This window comes from Prionailurus viverrinus, chromosome A1 (assembly GCF_022837055.1).
Source record: "Prionailurus viverrinus isolate Anna chromosome A1, UM_Priviv_1.0, whole genome shotgun sequence".
Lineage (NCBI taxonomy): Eukaryota > Metazoa > Chordata > Mammalia > Carnivora > Felidae > Prionailurus > Prionailurus viverrinus.
This window is the reverse complement of record NC_062561.1, coordinates 177,020,934-177,039,305: the sequence shown is the minus strand read 5'-3', so window position 1 is coordinate 177,039,305 and position 18,372 is coordinate 177,020,934. Positions and strand designations below refer to the sequence as shown.

Genomic DNA, 18,372 nt, shown 5'->3' with positions numbered 1-18,372 from the left:
AGGCCATCTGTACCTCGTCATCTGGACAGCATGCCGGCTAGCGGCTTCTGTCATTAGAGTAACATCTCCATGTTAGCCCTCCAGTGTGCAAATCCTATCCAGGCTACCCCCCCCCCCCACCGCTGAGGGGCACAGGTACCCCAAAGTGCACCCTAGCTCTGGTCCGTATTGCTGTGTCATTCAGTTTACAGGCTTCTCGTGGCCTGTGCAAGCCACTGGGCAGGGTGGAGGTGTTGATTCAGTACTTCCCTTGGGTCCCCTCCACTTCCCTCCCCTTCCTTAGAAATATGTTGAGGGTCTAATCTGCTCTAGACTCTGGGGACACGATGTTGTCTTACTCCCAAGCTCCCTGAGACCCAATCTGGGGATCAGCAAGAGTCACAACCTTCTACCTATCATCAACTCCATGGAGGCCCGTGGGCACAGCTCATGAGGCTGGATGAGACCTGCCCAGAGGCCAAGGGTAGGCCCACATGCCCCGATTCTTTTATATGTGTAAGGAGGAAGATACCTTTAGTGGAGGATCCCAACAGCTGGGCTTGCCTGGAAGAATCCCTAGCTGGATCACCCCATTTGTTATGTACATTCTCTAGTTTCCATGTTGCTGCATTGTTGCTAAATGTCTGCCTCTCCGCAACGGAAGTTCCTTTTCTTCCATTTCTAGTATAGTTTCCTTTATTTTTATTTTTTAAAAAATTTTTTAATGTTTATTTTTGAAAGAGAGACAGAGACAGAGCATGAGTTGGGGAGGGGCAGAGAGAGAGGGAGACTCAGAATCCAAAGCAGGCTCCAGGCTCTGACCTGTCAGCACAGAGCCCGACGTGGGGCTTGAACTCACGAGTGGTAAGATCATGACCTGAGCTAAAGCTGGACACTGAACCAACTGAGCCACCAAGGCGCCCCATATTTTCCTTTAAATCCTCACTAACATCCCCCTTCTGCCAAGTTGATGCCGTTTCGACATTCCCAGACACTTTCTTCAGAGGCCTCCCTGCTTCTGCTGGCTTAGCTTTACGTTCCAGTGGCACCCCACTTCTGGTGCCAGACTTCATATTCATTATCTGCTCCTGCGAAACAGATTACCCCAAAATTTAGCAGCTTAAAACAATAGCAAACATTGGTTGTGTTTCACGGTTTCTGTGAGTCGAGAATTCGGGAACAGCCTAGCTAGGCGATCTGGTTCCTGTGCATTCATGAGGTTGCAGTCAAACTGTCAGCTGGGGTGGCTGTCATCCGAAGGCTGGACTGGGGCTGGAGACCTGCCTCCAAGGTGGCTCACTCAGATGTTTGGCAAGGGCGCGCTGGCTGTGGTGAAGGCCTCGCTTCTTCTCCACGTGGCTCTTCCGTGGGATTGCTTGAGCAACCTCGCGCAACATGGCAGCTGGCATCCCCCGGAGAAAATGATCCAAGAGGAAAGGTGGAAGTCACACTGTCCTATGACTTAGCCTTGGGTGTCATGCACCATTTCTTCTGTGGTGTTCCATTGGTCACACTGACCATCCCTGACTCAGTGTGAGAGGATATACACAGCAGCAGGGAATGCCAGGATGTGGGGCTCATTGAGCGCCACCTCGGAGCTGGTGACCACAAATGGTTACAGTTCGTTAAGTGTTTCTCATTGTAAAAGTAATTTATTTATAGAAATTTAGGAAAATTCAGATTAGCGCAAACTACCCCATAATAGCTCCATTCAGAGAAAAACCACTGTCAACATTCTGGGGTAGATGTCATCAGCCTGTACTTTAAAATTTTTTTAAGTTTATATATTTTGAGAGAGACAGAGAGAGAGGGAGAGAAGCAGAGAGAGAGAAAGCACGTGCGTGAGCAGGGAAGGGGCAGAGAGAGAGAATCCTAAGCAGGCTCTGCACTGTCAATGCAGAGCCCGATGCAGGGCTTGAACTCACGAACCCTGAGATCATGCATGACCCAAGCCGAAATCAAGAGTCGGACGCTTAACTGACTGAGCCACCCAGGCACCCCTGAGCTTTAAAAATCTTTGCAAAAATTGGGTAATACTGGACAAAATCGTTTGTGACCACTGTTTTTTCAATTAATAGTACAGTCACAAAATATGCTTCCTGGACATCTTTTTTTAATGGCGACATTGTATTCCTGGGAGCTTTGAAAACCTGAGGCCTGGGTCCTATCCCAGAGATTCTGATGTGATTCGTTTAGTGGAGGGGTAGGCTCGGCAGGTTTTTAAAACCCCTGGATAATTCACATATGCTGCCAAGGTTGAGGACTGCTGCTCTAGGATCTTTGGTCCTGCAGAAAGATGTGTGTGTGTGTGTGTGTGTGTGTGTGTGTACGTGTGTGTGCATGTGTGCATCCCAGATGTCTTCAAGTTTGCATATTCCCAGGCTCACAGTTCTGGGGTCCTCCTTCCTGAGAACCCCATTCCACGAATTATGGAAGAGCCTGGGGATCTTTCCCAAGTGTTCCCGGATCCTACCCCCTGACCCCTGTTCAGCCCTCCCAGCACCCCATCGCCTCCTCCCCCACTCCACCTCACTCCCCACTGCAGGGGGTTTTACTTTATTGGTCACTTCCTGCCTCTGATTTCCTGTTCATACTGAGCACTCTATCCCATTCCTCTCTCTCCCCTCGGACTGTTTCCTTCTTTCTTTCTGTCCTTGTCAACTTAATGCCGGTTTTCACTGACCACCAGCACACAGCTGTCAAATTTCACAGATGTTTCCTGAAGGTCTGCAGTTAACCAAGATGTGTCGTTTGCAGACTAAATTACTCTGCCCTAAAGTCCTTGGGTCGACTCCTGCAAACCCTGCTTCCTCCAGCGGTCAGCATGCAGCTGCTGGCCAAGTTCCAAAATGCTGTCCCTTTCTCTTCTTTTCGTTTTCCTTTTTAAAAAAACTTTTAATATTTATTTATTTTTGAGAGAGAGAGAGAGAGAGAGAGACAGAGCATGAGCTGGGAGGGGCAGAGAGAGAGGGAGACGCAGAATCCAAAGCAGGCTCTAGGCTCTGAGCTGTCAGCACAGAGCCTGACAGGGGGCTCAAACCCACAAACCCCGAGATCATGACCTGAGCCCCTGCTCAGGAGCCCTTGCTGTTCCTTTCTTAATCAGAACAATTTAACTCCTTTGTCTGTGCATCTCCCTTAGTCCATGTCCAAAAGAGATGATGCACTCTCTGTGAAGAATCCAGTGACTCTGTACTCCTTACAGGCAAACTGTCTCTAACTGGAGCCAGTGTTTAAAAAAAAAAAAATAGCATCTCCTTCTTCCTTCTATTTGTTCAAATCTTCAGGGATTTTAGCAAGTTATCTTAATAGCTAGAGGGCCCTGCTGACTTCAGCGCAAATATTCTGGCCAGAGATCCGAGGTCCTCGGATGAAACCTAACAGTCAAAGGGGTCAGGGGTTCTGTGGTTCCGGAGAAGGCAGCTGGCGTCTCAGCAGATTTTCCTAAAAATTTGGGCTCGGGCCACATCTGTTCTGTGGGGAAAGCAGGAAGGAGAAAGGGAGGAATAGGAGAGAGAGCACAGGAGGCTAAAGATTAAAACAGAACGATATAGTTCCCCCTAAAGTTAAAGTCTCTGGTCCCAGGAAAGGGAGGAGAGAGAAACAGGGGGAGGAGGAATCTTGGTGACCCGGAGGCCCTATGGTCCACCCTCCCTCAGATCCCAGGATGTGCAGGGAGATAGCCACAGCCAGCCTTGGCCTTATGGGATGGACTCCTACCAGCCAAGCTGCCTCAGAAGCCAGCTGCCTCTTCCTCTCCTTCCCTTCCCTTGTATTTTCCCAAGAGGAGAGAAGGCTTTGTTTAAAAAGTCCAACATGGGGCGCCTGGGTGGCTCAGTCAGTTAAGTGTCCGACTTCAGCTCAGGTCATGATCTCATGGTTTGTGAGTTCGAGCCCCACGTCAGGCTCTGTGCTGACAGCTCAGAGACTGGAGCCTGCTTTGGGGTGTGTGTGTGTGTGTGTGTGTGTGTGTGTGTGTGTGCCCCTCCCCTGCCCACACTCTGTCGCTCTCTGTCTCTCAAATAAAGATGTAAAAAAATTTTTTTAAAAAAGGTTCAACATGAAACTTCATTGTGTATATCCATCCGATGGGTGAAAATTAGAAGGTTGTGTAATGCCAGCTGTTGGCCGTAGTGCGGGTGGGAGGGGAACTCTGGTTCTCTGCAAGGGAGTGAGGTCAGGTACGCCATTTTGCAGAGCAGTCTGAAAGGACTGGTGCAAGTTAACCGTGTGAATTCCCTGCTGCTGGCTAGGCAATGTGCCAACCCTTGGTATACGGGCCAGAGACACTCCAGCCTAAAGGGACATATGAGAAAGTGCTCATTCAGCATTGTTTGTGGCAGGGGAGTACCGGGCCACTCAGGAGGCCCGTCCCTGGAGGCTCCCGTCAGTCAGAGGAAGGGAAGCAATGTACACACAAATTGACATAATTTCTGGAACAGACTGCATTCAAATTCAAGGATACACATTAAACACACAGAAAGGCTGCCTATGAGGGAAGGGATTGTGAGTGGGAAGTGAGGGTTGTAATGGGTTAAAAGTGGTTCCAAATTCCTTGGCGTTGCATTCGTCCAGGGATGGGGCCTATACCTCTGGGTGGGCTTCTGACTGGCCGATAGAACGTGGCAGAAGTGATGTGGTGTCAGTTTCCAAACGTGGGTCTTAAGAGATTGGTAGTTTCTACCCCCTCTCTCGTGGAAGTTTGTCTCTGGGAGCTCTGAGCTGTCATGCAATAAATCAACTACTCTGAGTGCCCCAAAGTTGGAGAGGCCATGTTTAGGGACTCTGGTTCATGATCCTAACTGATCCCAGCCTTCCAGCCAGCCCCCACCCCCCAAAGTCACCAGATATATAATTAAAACCATCTTGGATCCTCTAGACCAGCCCACCTAAACCGATCATGACTGACCTTAGTGGATGCCACATGGGGCAGAGGCATCACACAGATGTGTCCTGCTAAATTCCTGATTCACAAAATGTGATAGGATAATAACATCACTAAGTTTGGGGCCCTTTTGTTGCCCAGCAATAAATAACTAGGATAAGAATAAAAGGCAATAAATCATGAAAGCCCTTGCACTTAGCAATGATGAGGCTTAGTGGCATAGAAATATACGGTGTCCCATCACCTGAACCCTCCTGCCATTCTTCTGGGCAAAGAAGAAAAATTGTTATGGAAGTATTAATATGTTTTCAGAGTTAAAATCATTGAGATTTCTAATCATGAGATCGGAAATACATTGAACTGTTCTTCTTCAGAGATAACAAATCAGCTCATCTGAATTAGAATTGACCAATATTCACTAAATACTCATTATATGTCAGGGACAGTACCAGTGCTGGAGCTAGAAATGAAGCTAAGACACAGGTCTGCCCTGGGAGAAGGCAAAGAAAGACATTAAACAATGAACTTGCACTCACCACCTGTCACAGACCACTTCGTGAATTTGCAGTCCCTAGAGTTTTCTTAAAGACCTGATAATCTGGTACTGTTTATAATACTTAAAAAAAATTAGTGTGTTTTGATAGGATGAAATATATATATTGCCCTTCTTGCAAAGCATCATTTTGAAGGATGATGGTTGATATCATCGTCCTTCAATATTTGGTAGATAATTAAGTTGCTAGATCATCAGGAATTTTGGATTTCTTTTTTTTTTTGGCCTCTAAAAATTCAGTGGAATCAAGGAAGATTCATTGTCAAAATTCAGGGCTTCTGGGTGAATTGAAAAAAAAAAACAGATTTTATTAATAGAGTATGAGCTTTATTTTTAAATGTGTTAATTTATATCCCATCTTTTACAAAATGATTTGGGATGGCTTACAGAAGTATGTACCACATGAAGAAGAAAGAAACAAATGATGTAGAAATCAGGGCAAAAGAAAAGTAATAGGCAAGAAAATGAAAGAAAGGCATCCTGATAGAAGCAGAAGAAATAAAACTATCTCTTTGGAGATAGAATGACATAAGGAATACACTAAAAAACTATTAGAAGCAGTAAATAAGCTCAGCGTGGTTGCAGGATACAAGATCAAGGTACAAAAGTCAATTTTATTTTGATATAGTAGCAATGAGTAAAGGGCAAATTACATTAAGAAAACAATTTCATTGGCAATAATAGCATCAAAAAGAATCAAATACCAAGAAAAATTTTAACCAAGTATGAAACCTACACTTTGAAAACTACAAAACGTTGTTGAAAGAAATTGAAGAAGTCGCAAATAAATGGAAAGACATCTCATGTTCATGGATCAGAAGACCTAACATTGTTAATTAAGATGGTGTTACAGATTGAGTTGTGTTTCCCCCAAAAGATGTTGAAATCTTAACCTCCAGTACCTGTGATGTGACCTTATTTGGAAATAGGATCTTTGCAGATGATTAAGTGTAGATGAGATCATTAGAGTGGGCCTATTCCAATATGACAGGTGTCTTTATAAAAGGACATCTTCACAACATGTGAAGACGAAGGCAGAGATCAGAGTGATGCATTTACAAGACAAGGGATGCCAAAGATTGCCAGAAAACAACCAAAGCTAGGGGGAGGAATGGAACAGATCCTCCTTTACAGCCCCCAGAATCAACCAGCCCTGTCAACACCTTGACCTCAGACTTCTAGCCTTCAGAACTGTGAGGTGATACAGTTATTTAAGCCACCCAGTTTGTGGTGCTTTATTATGGCAGTTCTAGAAAACGAATACGGGTGGCAATACTCCCCAAATTGATCTACAGAGTCAACGCAATTCCTGTCAGACCCAGGTGATTTCTTGGCAGAAAATGACAAGCAGATTCTAAAATTCATACGGAAATTCAAGGGACCCCAAGTAGCCAAAATAATCTTGAAAAAAGAAGAACAGGTTAGAAATCTCACCGTTACTGATTTCAAAACTTCCTGGAAAGCTATAGTAATCAAGACAGTGTGGTACCATCATAAAGAGACATGTACATCAGTGGAATAGAATTGAGACTGCAGAAATAAACCCTCACATTTATGGTCAATTGATTTCTGACAGGGTTGCCAAGACAATTAAATTGAAGAGAGAATAATCTTTCCAATAAGTGGTGTTGGGATGACTGGATACACACATGCAAAAGAATGAACTTGGACCCCTATCTTGCATAATATATAAAAATGAATTTAAAATGAATCAAAGACCTAAATGGAAGAGCTGAAGCTATAAAACTCTTAGAACAAAACAGAGGTATAAATCTTTGTAACCTTGGATTAGACCCTGCTTTCTTCTTTTTTTTCAATAGATGAAATTTATTGTCAAACTGGTTTCCATACAACACCCAGTGCTCATCCCAAAAGGTGCCCTCCTCAATACCCATTACCCACCCTCCCCTCCCTCCCACCCCCCATCAACCCTTAGTTCTCAGTTTTTAAGAGTCTCTTATGCTTTGGCTCTCTCCCACTCTAACCTCTTTTTTTTTTTTCCTTCCCCTCCCCCATGGGTTTCTGTTAAGTTTCTCAGGATCCACATAAGAGTGAAAACATATGGTATCAGTCTTTCTCTGTATGGCTTATTTCACTTAGTATAACACTCTCCAGTTCCATCCACGTTGCTACAAAGGGCCATATTTCATTCTTTCTCATTGCCACGTAGTACTCCATTGTGTATATAAACCACAATTTCTTTATCCATTCATCAGTTGGTGGACATTTAGGCTTTTTCCATAATTTGGCTATTTTTGGGAGTGCTGCTATAAACATTGGGGTACAAGGGCCCCTATGCATCAGCACTCCTGTATCCCTTGGGTAAATTCCTAGCAGTGCTACTGCTGGGTCATAGGGCAGGTCTATCTTTAATTTTTTGAGGAACCTCCACACTGTTTTCCAGAGCGGCCGCACCAGTTTGCATTCCCACCAACAGTGCAAGAGGGTTCCTGTTTCTCCACATCCTCTCCAGCATCTATAGTCTCCTGATTTGTTCATTTTGGCCACTCTGACTGGCGTGAGGTGATATCTGAGTGTGGTTTTGATTTGTATTTCCCTGATGAGGAGCAATGTTGAGCATCTTTTCATGTGCCTGTTGGCCATCCGGATGTCTTCTTTAGACAAGTGCCTATTCATGTTTTCTGCCCATTTCTTCACTGGGTTATTTGTTTTTTGGGTGTGGAGTTTGGTGAGGTCTTTATAGATTTTGGATACTAGCCCTTTGTCCGATATGTCATTTGCAAATATCTTTTCCCATTCCGTTGGCTGCTTTTTAGTTTTGTTGTTTCTTTTGCTGTGCAGAAGCTTTTTATCTTCATAAGTAGACCCTACTTTCTTAGACATGACGCCAAAAGTGTAGGCAACAACAAATAAACTGGACATGGTTAAAACCGAAAGCTTCTGTACTTCAGGTGGCATCAACAAGAACATAAAAAAGACAACCTACAGAACGAGATGAAAATTTTGCAAATCATATGTTTGATGAGGGACTTCACACTTAGAATATATAAACCATTACAACTCAATAAGAAAATGACAGGCCAGTTTCAAAAAGGACAAAGCGGGGACTCCTGGGTGGCTCAGTCGGTTAAGCGTCCGATTTTGGCACAGGCCATGATCTTGTGATTTGTGGGTTCGAGCCCCACGTTGGGCTCTGTGCTGACAGCTCGGAGCCTGGACCCTACTTCAGATTCTGTGCTTCCTTCTCTCTCTGATCCTCCCCTGCTTGCAGGATAATTATGGGCACTTAAGTGTCTGTCCCTTTGATTATGCAGTGAATGTCTCAGGGAGTTAGTTCAGGGGCATGGAGTCCCCGCCAGTGGATTCAGTGTCACCTAAGGGCCGAGATTTATTTCTAGGAAAGCAAAATATGAATAAAATTAAATGAAAAAATGAAAAAAATGAAAATTAAAATAAAAAATAAAAATAAGCGTTAACAATGTTTTTAAAAAATGGACAAAGCATTTTGGATGGGCAGCTTTCCAAAGAAGGTGTGCGTGTGGCCAAGCACGTGAAAAGATGCTCGACATCATTAGTCATCAGGAAAATGCAAATCAAAGCCCCAGTGACTTTATACCCGCTAGGATGGCTATGATCAGAGGTAGATTGGAACAAATCTTAGAAAGAAGGTGGAGAGATTCGAAGCTTCATAGACAGCTGGTGAGAGTAGAGATAGCACAGCACTTTGGAAAACAGCTTGGCAATTCCTCAGAGGGTTAAACTGAGAGTTACCATGTGATCCAGCAATTCCAGTCCTGGGATGTATCCAAGAGAAATGGGAACGTATATCCCCACAAAAACTAGTACAGTACACGAATGTTCACGGAAGCATTATTCGTAATAGGAAAAAGTGGGAATAACCCAAGAGTCCATACACTGATGAATGGATAACAAAATGCGGTGTCTCCATACAATGGAATATTATTTGGCAATAAAAAGAAGTACCTGGTAGGTGTTACAACATGGATGAACTTTGAAAGCATTATGTTGGTCACCAAGGGCCAAATGTCACGTGATTCTGTTTCCGTGTTAATAGGCAAATTAGGCAGATTTATAATAGGGCTGAGGGCTTCTGTATCATCTGCGTTTCAAAACGGTCCACAGGATATTGGCAGTGCACAAGTCACACAAGTCATAAGCATCATTATTATGATGATTGATTTATCACTCATAACTTCCAACAGGAACCAGTGGAGAATTTCAGCTCCTGTGAATATCGGACTTAGCCTAGTAGCTGTGCGTAAGTATTGAACAACGTGTTGGCCCCAGACCCTTGGGAGCTCCCTTAAGAATGCCTGAGGAGGACTGGGAGATATTGGTGTGTCCGTCTTTGGGTCAATGCCTGGCTTGATGGACTAAACTTGTATAGATCTCTCCAGAGGGAGGAAGCAAAACTGATAAGCACAGAAGTACATCAAGTAGACTGTGAGAACAGCTAAGAAGGTCATAGGAGAAGGCAGACAAGGGGAGCAAGAGGCAAAACCAAAGCCATTCATTGTTTTTAAATAAACTTAAAATTTTCAGTTTTAGATTTACAGAAAAATTGTAAGGGCAATACAGAGAGTTTTCATATATTTCATGCCCAGTTGACCCTATTATTAATATATTAGCATGGTGCATCTGTCCCAATTAATGAACAAGCATCGACACATTGTTATTAACTAATATCAATGCAGATTTCTTTGGTTTTTCCCTAGTATCCTTTTTTTCTGTTCCAGGGTCCCATCCAGGACTCTGCATGGCAATTAGTGACCATGTCATTTTAGGCTCCTCTTGGCTGTGACAGTTTCCCAGATTTTCCTTTTCCATCAGGTTTTTGATGACCTTGACAGTTGAAAGAATACTGGTCAGGCATTTTGTAGAATGCCCCCTACCCCCCTCGCTGGAGTTTGTCCGTTATTTTTCTCATGAGTAAAATGAGGTTATGGGTTTGGGGAGGAAGACCACAGAGGTAAAATGCCACTCACATCACATCATGTCAAGGGAACATACCGTCAATGTGACTTCTCACGGTTGCTGTTGACTTTCATCGCCCCGGCCAAGGTAGGCTTTGTCAGGTTTCTTCTCCGTGAGGTCACCCTTTCCCCCTGTTGCCATACCTCCTCTTTGCAGGAAGTCGCCACGTGCAGCCCATGCTTCAAATGGCAGGGAGTTCTGGTCCCCCTCCTCGAAGGTAGGGTAGCTACATGGTTATTTGGAACTCTGCACAGGAGATTGGAACCATTCGTTTAAAATCTGTTATTAACCAGAGGGGGAGGTGGGGCAGGGAAGACATGTCTCCAGGTGTGGAATTGGTCTTCGATTCCTTTAGGGAAAAGGAGGAACTGGTGCCACTCAGGGAGAAGGGCAAGAGGAAGGAGAGCTTGCGTGGCCTCTCCCTTCCTCACAAACGCCGTGAAAGAGGGGCCGTGTGTTCCTGACGCCGGTGCCCCAGGCTGTCTCCGCTGTACCGTCACGCTGACGCCGTGCCCGGGAGTCTTGACCTAACGCATTCATGAGCTGCCCAAGCAATAGTGGAAAAGTTTTCTGTCTTTTTCCCTGGGCAGATTGTTTAAAAAAGAAAAAAAAAAAAAAAAGGTCAGTTATAAAACCACAACAAAATTGTCGGTCCCCGAAGTGTTTCTCCTCCTTCCTCTCATCTTTGAGTGGCCAGAACTGAGCTGTGTACGTAGACCTCCTGAGATGATGTGCAGCGAATGCCCCAGAGTCACCTGACCAGGGCGTGTGGGGCCCTTGGGACTCGTGAGTGGGTGGGCCCCAGGTCTGGGAGAATGCCACCGAGAATTTTTCCACTCTGTGATGAAAGGAAAGACTCTTCTGGATTGGGCTGTTTAATGAAAGGCAAAAGCAATTTGGAAAAAAAAAAAAAAGATCTGGCTACTAAATGCAAAGGTTATTTTTACTGTACGGGGCAGCCATCTAATAAAATGCCACCGTTGCCAAAGTTTGTCTCTCCCCCACCCCGGGAAGCTTTATGGGCACTGACGTGTGTGTCCTTTTGATTATGCTATGAATGTCTTACGGAGTTCAGCGAGCGCCTGCCCAAGGTCATGGAGTCCCTGCCAGTGGACTTGGTGTCACCTAAGGGCTGAGATTTATTTCCAGAAGGAAATACGGATTTTTCCATTTGTTACAGTCACATAATGCTTCCTTAGTGCTGCCCGAGTCAGGCCATGAGCTCCGCCCACACGTCGGCATGGGGGCTACAGGAGACATCGTATTCTCGGTTGCTATGTTCTTGGGCTGCCTGCAGACTCTGAGGCATGAGATGTAGTTTCTTGCTGAGTTCATGTGTCTTGGGCACGAATCCCTTGCAACTGGACGGAAAGTATTCTCTGGTGGTTGTCCGTAGACAGGTTGAGGACTAAGTACTGTGTCTGCATTCCTGAATCCCGAATCGAGATGTCAGACGAGCCATTGCCTTCCTAGCAGGTATCTGAAATCAACTTTCAGACTTTTCCTAACGCCTGCTGCAGGCTTCACGTCCTCTTTACGGAGAGACAGGCTGAGTGGTGGCAAAACTGGGTTGGACTCCTACATCTATCATTACTTACTATTTGACCTTGGACAATTCACTGGAACCTCTCTGCTGCTCAGTCTCTGTAATTGCGGGAAGGGGTGACATGAAATGATGTCTACGTGATATTTGCACAACAGTGAATTACCAAAATTAAAGAGTGAATGGTGGAGAATATGTTTCCTCTTCTGACGCGGAGCTCCAGCTCCTGACTCTTAAAAAAACGACTCAACGATTCTACATTGCTACTACTTTTTTTTTTTAAGACCTTAATTTTTTACAGCAGTTTCAGGACCAGAACAAAATTGAGAGGGAGGGACAGAGAGATTTCCCACATATCCTCTGACCCCACACATGCATAGCCTCACCGATCATCAACTATCACTCACCGGAGTGGGACATTTGTAACGAAGGATGGCCCTCCCCATCACAGTCCCCCCAAGTCCATAGTTTACTTTAGGGTTCGCCCTTTGTTTGTGCATTCTGTGGGTTTGGACAAAGTATAATGGCACCTATCCACCACTATCATAGCATACAGAGTATTTTCACTCCCCTAAAATTCCTCTGTGCTCTGCCTGTTCACCTCCCCACACCTAACCCTGGCAACTTCTGATCTCTCTTTTTTTTTTTTTTGTGATGTTTATTTATTTTTGAGAGAGACAGAGACAGAATGCGAGTGGGTTGGGGCAGAGAGAGAGGGAGGCACAGAATCTGAAGCAGGCTGCAGGCTCCGAGCCGTCAGCACAGAGCCTGATGCGGGGCTCAAACTCCTGAGCCGTAAGATCATGACCTGAGCCGAAGTGGGATGCTCAACCGACTGAGCCACCCAGGCACCCCACCTCTGATCTTTTCATGGTCTCCGTAGTTTTGCCTTGCCCGGAATGCCACCTAGTTAGAATCATACACTGTGTAGCTTTTGCAGATTGGCTTCTTGCATGTAGTGATCTGCATTTAAGTTCCCTTCATGTCTTTTCATGACTTCACAGCTCACTTCTTTTTAGCACTGAATAATATTCCAGTTTCTGGATGCACCGCAGTTTGTTTATTTATCCACCCACCTACTGGAGAACATCTTGGTCGCTCCCAAGGTTTGGCAATTAAGAATGAAGCTGCTATAAACAGCTGCGGGTAGGTTTTTGTGTAGACATAAGGTTTCAACTCCTTTGGGCAAATACCTAAGGAGCGCTATCGTGGGATTGTATGGTAAAATTATGTTTAGTTTTGTAAGGAGCAGCCAAACTGGCTTTCAAAGTAGCTACCGCACCAGCAGTGAATAAGAGTTCCTGTCGCTTCACATCCTCACCAGCATTTGGGGTCAGTATTTTGAATTTTGGTCATTCTGATAGGTATGTAGGGGTGTCTTGTTGTTATAAACCATTCCTTTTTTTTTTTAAAGCCTGCTTTTCAATAGATCATCGATATGGTTTTTTAAATGTGTATTTATTTATTTTGAGAGAGAGAGAGAGAGATCATCAGGGGAGAGGCACAGATAGAGGGAGACAGAGATTCCCAAGTTGAGTTAGCCCAGAGCCCCCGTGCAGAGCTCCAACTCACGAACCATGAGATCGTGACCTGAGTTGTAATCAAGAGTCGGACGCTTAACCGACTGATCCACCCAGGTGCCCCAAGATTGATACCGTTTTTAGGGATCCCGGTCGCACAAATCTGAACATGGTGATTTGCCACGGTTAGACCTTAGACAATGGCTCTGTCTTGGGTTTTCGCTTTTAAAAAGCATTTCAAGCATTTTATTTTATGAGAGAGCCGCTAAAGGCTCACCATACACTCTGGATATTTAGCTGTGCCTATGCTCTTGTGTGCTGTGAATGTATTAAAAGAGTAGCCAGTCTGAATGGCTACAAAACTTCTTTTTATTTTTTAATGTGTTATTTCTTTTTTTAAGACAGAGAGCATGAGTGGGGATGGGGCAGAGAGAGAGGGAGACACAGAATGGGAAGCAGGCCCCAGGCTCTGAGCTGTCAGCACAGAGCCCTACACGGGGCTCGAACTCATGAACTGTGAGATCACGGCCTGAGCCGAAGTCAGACGCTCAACCGACTGAGCCATCCAGGCGCCCCTACAAAACTTCTTTACGAAGCTGCTAGACAGCTATGCCGATACATTCATTTCCTGTGGAACCGATAGGAGTTATACCAATAGCTTAGGGTACAAATCTAGTCATATTTCTTCTAGTTAATCACTTGAATGCTCCCTCCCCCTCAAACTCTGTTGTGATAAAGTGTAATATCTTGCTTTTGATTTTTCCAAAAACCCAGGGCTTTCCATTGTCCTGCTTCTGAAATACCAGATGCCGAGGGAACTGGAGAGTCAAAATCCCTTCTTGCTCTTGCCTCTCTGCGCCACAAGGTGGCACCGTTGAACACCAGCCTGCGCAGCCCTGTGGAGGGGAGGAAGTTCCTCTTCTGTATTGCTGTTCCGGCAGTGATGTTCCACACGCAGGCTCCAGAGTCCGGTCCCTTGGTTCATGTTTGGATATTATTCCCCCAAATGAAACCCCAAGCAGCGTCCACCAGCTTTCGGGTGCTGCGCCTGAATCACCCACCACCGAGACTCCCGTGTTTTTCCTGGTAAGCATTATGGACTGAATGTTTTGGCCCTGTTCCCTCCCACCCTCCCCTGCCAAATTCATACGTTGAGGCTCTAAACCCCAACATGACCGTATTTGGAGATATAGGGCCTTTGTAGAAGTGACTAAGGTTAGTGAGGGCCTTGATCTGATAGGATTAGGGCCCTTATAGGAAGAGGCCCCAGGGAGTCTGAGGTCTGTCTTCCTCAGTGAAGCACTGAGAAAAAGCCATGTGAGGACGCAGCGAGAAGGTGGCTGTCTGCAAACTGGGAAGAGGGCCCTCCCCAGAACGTGACCACGCTGGCACCCTGACCTTGGACTTCCAGCCTCCAGAACTGTGAGAAAATAAATCTCTGTTGCTTAAGCCACCAGTCCGTGGCAGTTTGTGATGGCAGCTCGAGCAGACGGACAGAGTGAGTTTCTCACTGCGTGTCGGCCGGAATGGACACTATGGAGCTCCCCGTGTCCATTCCTTTCAGCATACTTTGATCAGGGTCACCCTGGTCTTACCTGACAGAGCCGTTTGGGAAGGGAGTTCTGGCATACTGAGTACCCAGGCCGTGGGTCTAACAGTAGGGGGAAGGGAAGAACATGGGATCCAGGTGGGCACGTCCGTGGTCCTTGCCCTGCGGGGACAGGCATGGTCAGAGGAGGAACAGAGCAGGAGCGTCTGAAATGTGTGGCCTGGGACAGGGGTCCTTTTTCCCGGGCCTAAAGCCGGGCTGGCCTGGGCTGGATCCTGGGTCTGCTGCCCAGGAACTATGAGCCTCGGGGAAGGTTCTCTGTTCTCTTTGTGCCTCACTTTCCTCCCCTGGGAAATGGGGGTGATAATAGGATTAACCTTACAAAATTGTCACGAGGATTAAATGTGTCAGTTGCGTCACATACGTAGAATAACGCCTGGCATAGGGTAGCTGTTACTCCAAAAGCAAAACGCCCCCAGCCCCTCCGAGAGCTCTCAAAGTCGTCCACTCACACAGTGACAGCAGTGGTGACTGCAAACTTATCCAAGATTCGGTACATGGGCCGGAGGCCTGGGATGCCATGGTGCTCTCCACAATAAAAAGCCCTAAAGATCCCCTTCTCTCATCTTCTCTTTGGTCATCCTCCTGCCGGGCTGTCTCTCTCTGGCCCTTCGTCCCGGGGGTCCCCAGCTTTCCCATGTCTCTTATCTAGTCTTTACTCCCCTTTCCCTTGGGAGAAGATACATTCCTTTCCTTGTCTCCCCGGCCCTGTACTGTTAAGTCGTATCCTTTTCATGTGAACATGAGCTAAGGGTCTCGCCATCCCGGTCATTCTGTCAAAATATTTCTTTCAAAGAAATAAAATGTCCTCCCCGGTGGGTCCTGGTGGGGGACATTTCCTCCATCCTTCCAGGTGCGGAACTGAAAGCAGGGCCATGGCGTGCGTGGGAGGTCCTGCTACGCTGTCTCCTTTCTGCATCTGTGTACCTTGTTGAAAAGTGAGCTCCCCAAACACAGGGGTGACACTTTGTGAGTGGCAGCAGGGCCTGGCTCCAGAGGCACAGGGGACGTGTATGGAGTGAAGGAGTTCGCCTTTGGTCTCCGCCGTGTCCCTTGGCAAAGCCTTGCAGGCCCTTCCTCAGCTCTCGGGAGGGGACAGTTCTCCACACCCCGACGCGCTCTGAGCTCCAAGCTCCCTTCTGGGCAAGGCGCTTTTCTAGCACCCACTAGTCATTTCCATTTTTATCTTGGCCCTGGGGCGTCCGAGAAGCTTGCTCTGAGCTTTTCCCTAGCAACACAGAACATTCGCAGCTTTGGCATTTAAAATTACCCCCTTCGGGTCGTTTCGGCTGAAACAGAAGGAAAGCAAAGTGGCTCAAAGTGCCAAGACTACTTGGGGACCCCTCCCCCACAAATGGTATGGATCAGCGCCTGAACTCAATCTCTTATATAAAACCAGATATAAGAGGTAATGCTTACATCAGTGTGGTCAGATACCAGCTTAGTAAATGCACACTTTTAAAGGCACACCTAACCGTGACTTGCTCCAAAAACAAATTTGAGACAGCCATAGAGTTATAAATTCATAAATATATATAACCCGTTGTACAGATGAGAACCCTGAGGTACCCAGGCAGTGTGGCTTTGGGGTCCATGCTTTTAGCACGTATACTATGCTTCTAGAACTCCAAGGAGTCCAGGAAGTAATCTGTTTATCTGTGCATCCATTTACTGAGCAGACTCACGATGATCTCCAGCGCTGTGCCACATCCACAGGGGGCGCTGGTCACCCAGAAGGGACAGCGTCTGGGGGTCCCCTCCAAGGGGGCCTGCCACCCTGTGGTCCTCACCGCACAGAGGGGCTGAGTGAGGCGTCAGGACCCCAGCCCCAGGAACGCACTCAGCCCTGCCTCTTAAGAGCGTGCGCCTCGGGCCCGTCACTTCAGCTCTGTCCTCTGTTTCTTCCGCTGTAAAGCGAGAATCAGACCCCCCAACCCTCTCAGGTGGTTCTGAGGGTGGGATGCATTGGTGCTTGTGAAACAGCGTGCGGAGCACTGGTGCGTGTGCAACCCGCCCCCCTCCCCCGGAGAAACCTCTGCCCTTTGCATTCTGGTTTCTGGGTCCATTTGTAGAGTCATTCAGCAAACATGCTTGGGTTTTTGTGTTTGTTTGTTTTTTTGGCGGGGGGTGTGGGGGGGGTGGTCGTTCGAGTGTGCGCTTGCCCTGATGAAAGAAGGGTAAGGTTGAGCCCTCGAAGCTTCGAGGACTGCCTCCAGGGCAGGCAGAAGTGATTTTCCAGCGTGGAGCACGGCTGACAGCCGAGACGTGGATTCCGATTCCAGTCGTGTCACCCCAGCCCTATGATTTGGGGCTAGCCGTTTTACCAGCAGGGAGCCTCTTTACCTGTGATGGCACCCATCACCTTGGGCCGGTGAAGGTCTCAGACGGCGTGGGTAAGGTGCCCCGGGGCGTGCGCTGCTGTTGGTACAGCTGTGTGGTCACGCCGGGGGATGAGGCGAGTGGGTGCCCTGGGTGGCAGCTCCTCACTGCGGGGAGGGCACAGCTCAGTGAGAAGAAAGGACCCAGGGCAGGGGTGGCAAGGCCCCACTGAGGGTGGGCGAGACAGAAGTCAGGGACAGTGCCTGGATGCCCTCTGGCTTTCTGCACCCCACTGGGGCTCTGCCGGGCCGGGGGGGGGCGGCTTTCACGGCCCACCCTGCCCTTAGGTCTGAGTGTTATTTGAATCAAACGAGACTGCCACCCTCCAAACCCCCTCTCGAGAGGCCAGCGGCCTTCAGGGCCACCGGGGAGCGGTTGTTTACTTACAATGCTTCTGTCTGTTTATAGCAGTGGCACTGATGAGACCCGAGCTGCGGTTGGGCCTGGGTGGCTGGCTGCCCCACAAAGACAGCTTTCAGGCCACACTTGGCTGAAAATCTGGGGACAAAAGCGGGGTGAGATAGAAGGCAAGGTCAGGCCCGGATCAGGCTCGGGCTGACAGGGAAACAGGCAGGCAGCTACCATGGTTTAAGTCCTTACTACCTACTAGACTGTGCTAAGGGCTTCACATGCATCTTCGCAGTTATTCGCACCACAGAGAGGCTGAGAAGCTTGCCTCTGGCTGCTTGACTGCTTTTTCGGAGAGCTGGGGTTTGGGCCCTGATCTCTCTGAAGGTCTAGTGCTTCCCCCCCCCCCCCCCCGCTGTTACTTTGCCTCCCCAGGTAAACTTAATACTAACAGTTGCTGTTTAAGATTATCTGTCGTCCTCAAAGCAGTTTTATAGATAAGGAGACTGAGGTTCAGAGGGGACCAGTGACTGGCTCGTGGTCACACAGGGAGGGAGCGATGGAGCTGGGGCTAGCTCCTAGCACCTAGCTCCTCCGAAA

The 18,372-nt window shown here is 47.2% G+C and overlaps 1 protein-coding gene across 7 annotated transcripts in view; it reads left to right on the top strand.

The window, feature by feature from the left end:
• Nucleotides 1–18,372, top strand: part of LOC125168466 (uncharacterized) — a 428,202-nt gene that overhangs the window by 344,702 nt on the left and 65,128 nt on the right. For 5 of the 7 annotated variants that reach the window (XM_047863634.1, XM_047863626.1, XM_047863642.1 and 2 more), the window contains exons 1-3: nucleotides 9,089–9,657; nucleotides 10,530–10,590; nucleotides 14,211–14,522. In XM_047863634.1, coding sequence (XP_047719590.1) covers nucleotides 9,384–9,657; nucleotides 10,530–10,590; nucleotides 14,211–14,522 — 647 coding nt within the window. In that variant the 5' untranslated portion in view covers nucleotides 9,089–9,383. Of the gene's footprint in view, nucleotides 1–9,088; nucleotides 9,658–10,529; nucleotides 10,591–13,897; nucleotides 14,523–18,372 lie in introns of those variants that run through there. The other 2 variants (XM_047863646.1, XR_007153158.1) reach the window with 2 other exon arrangements.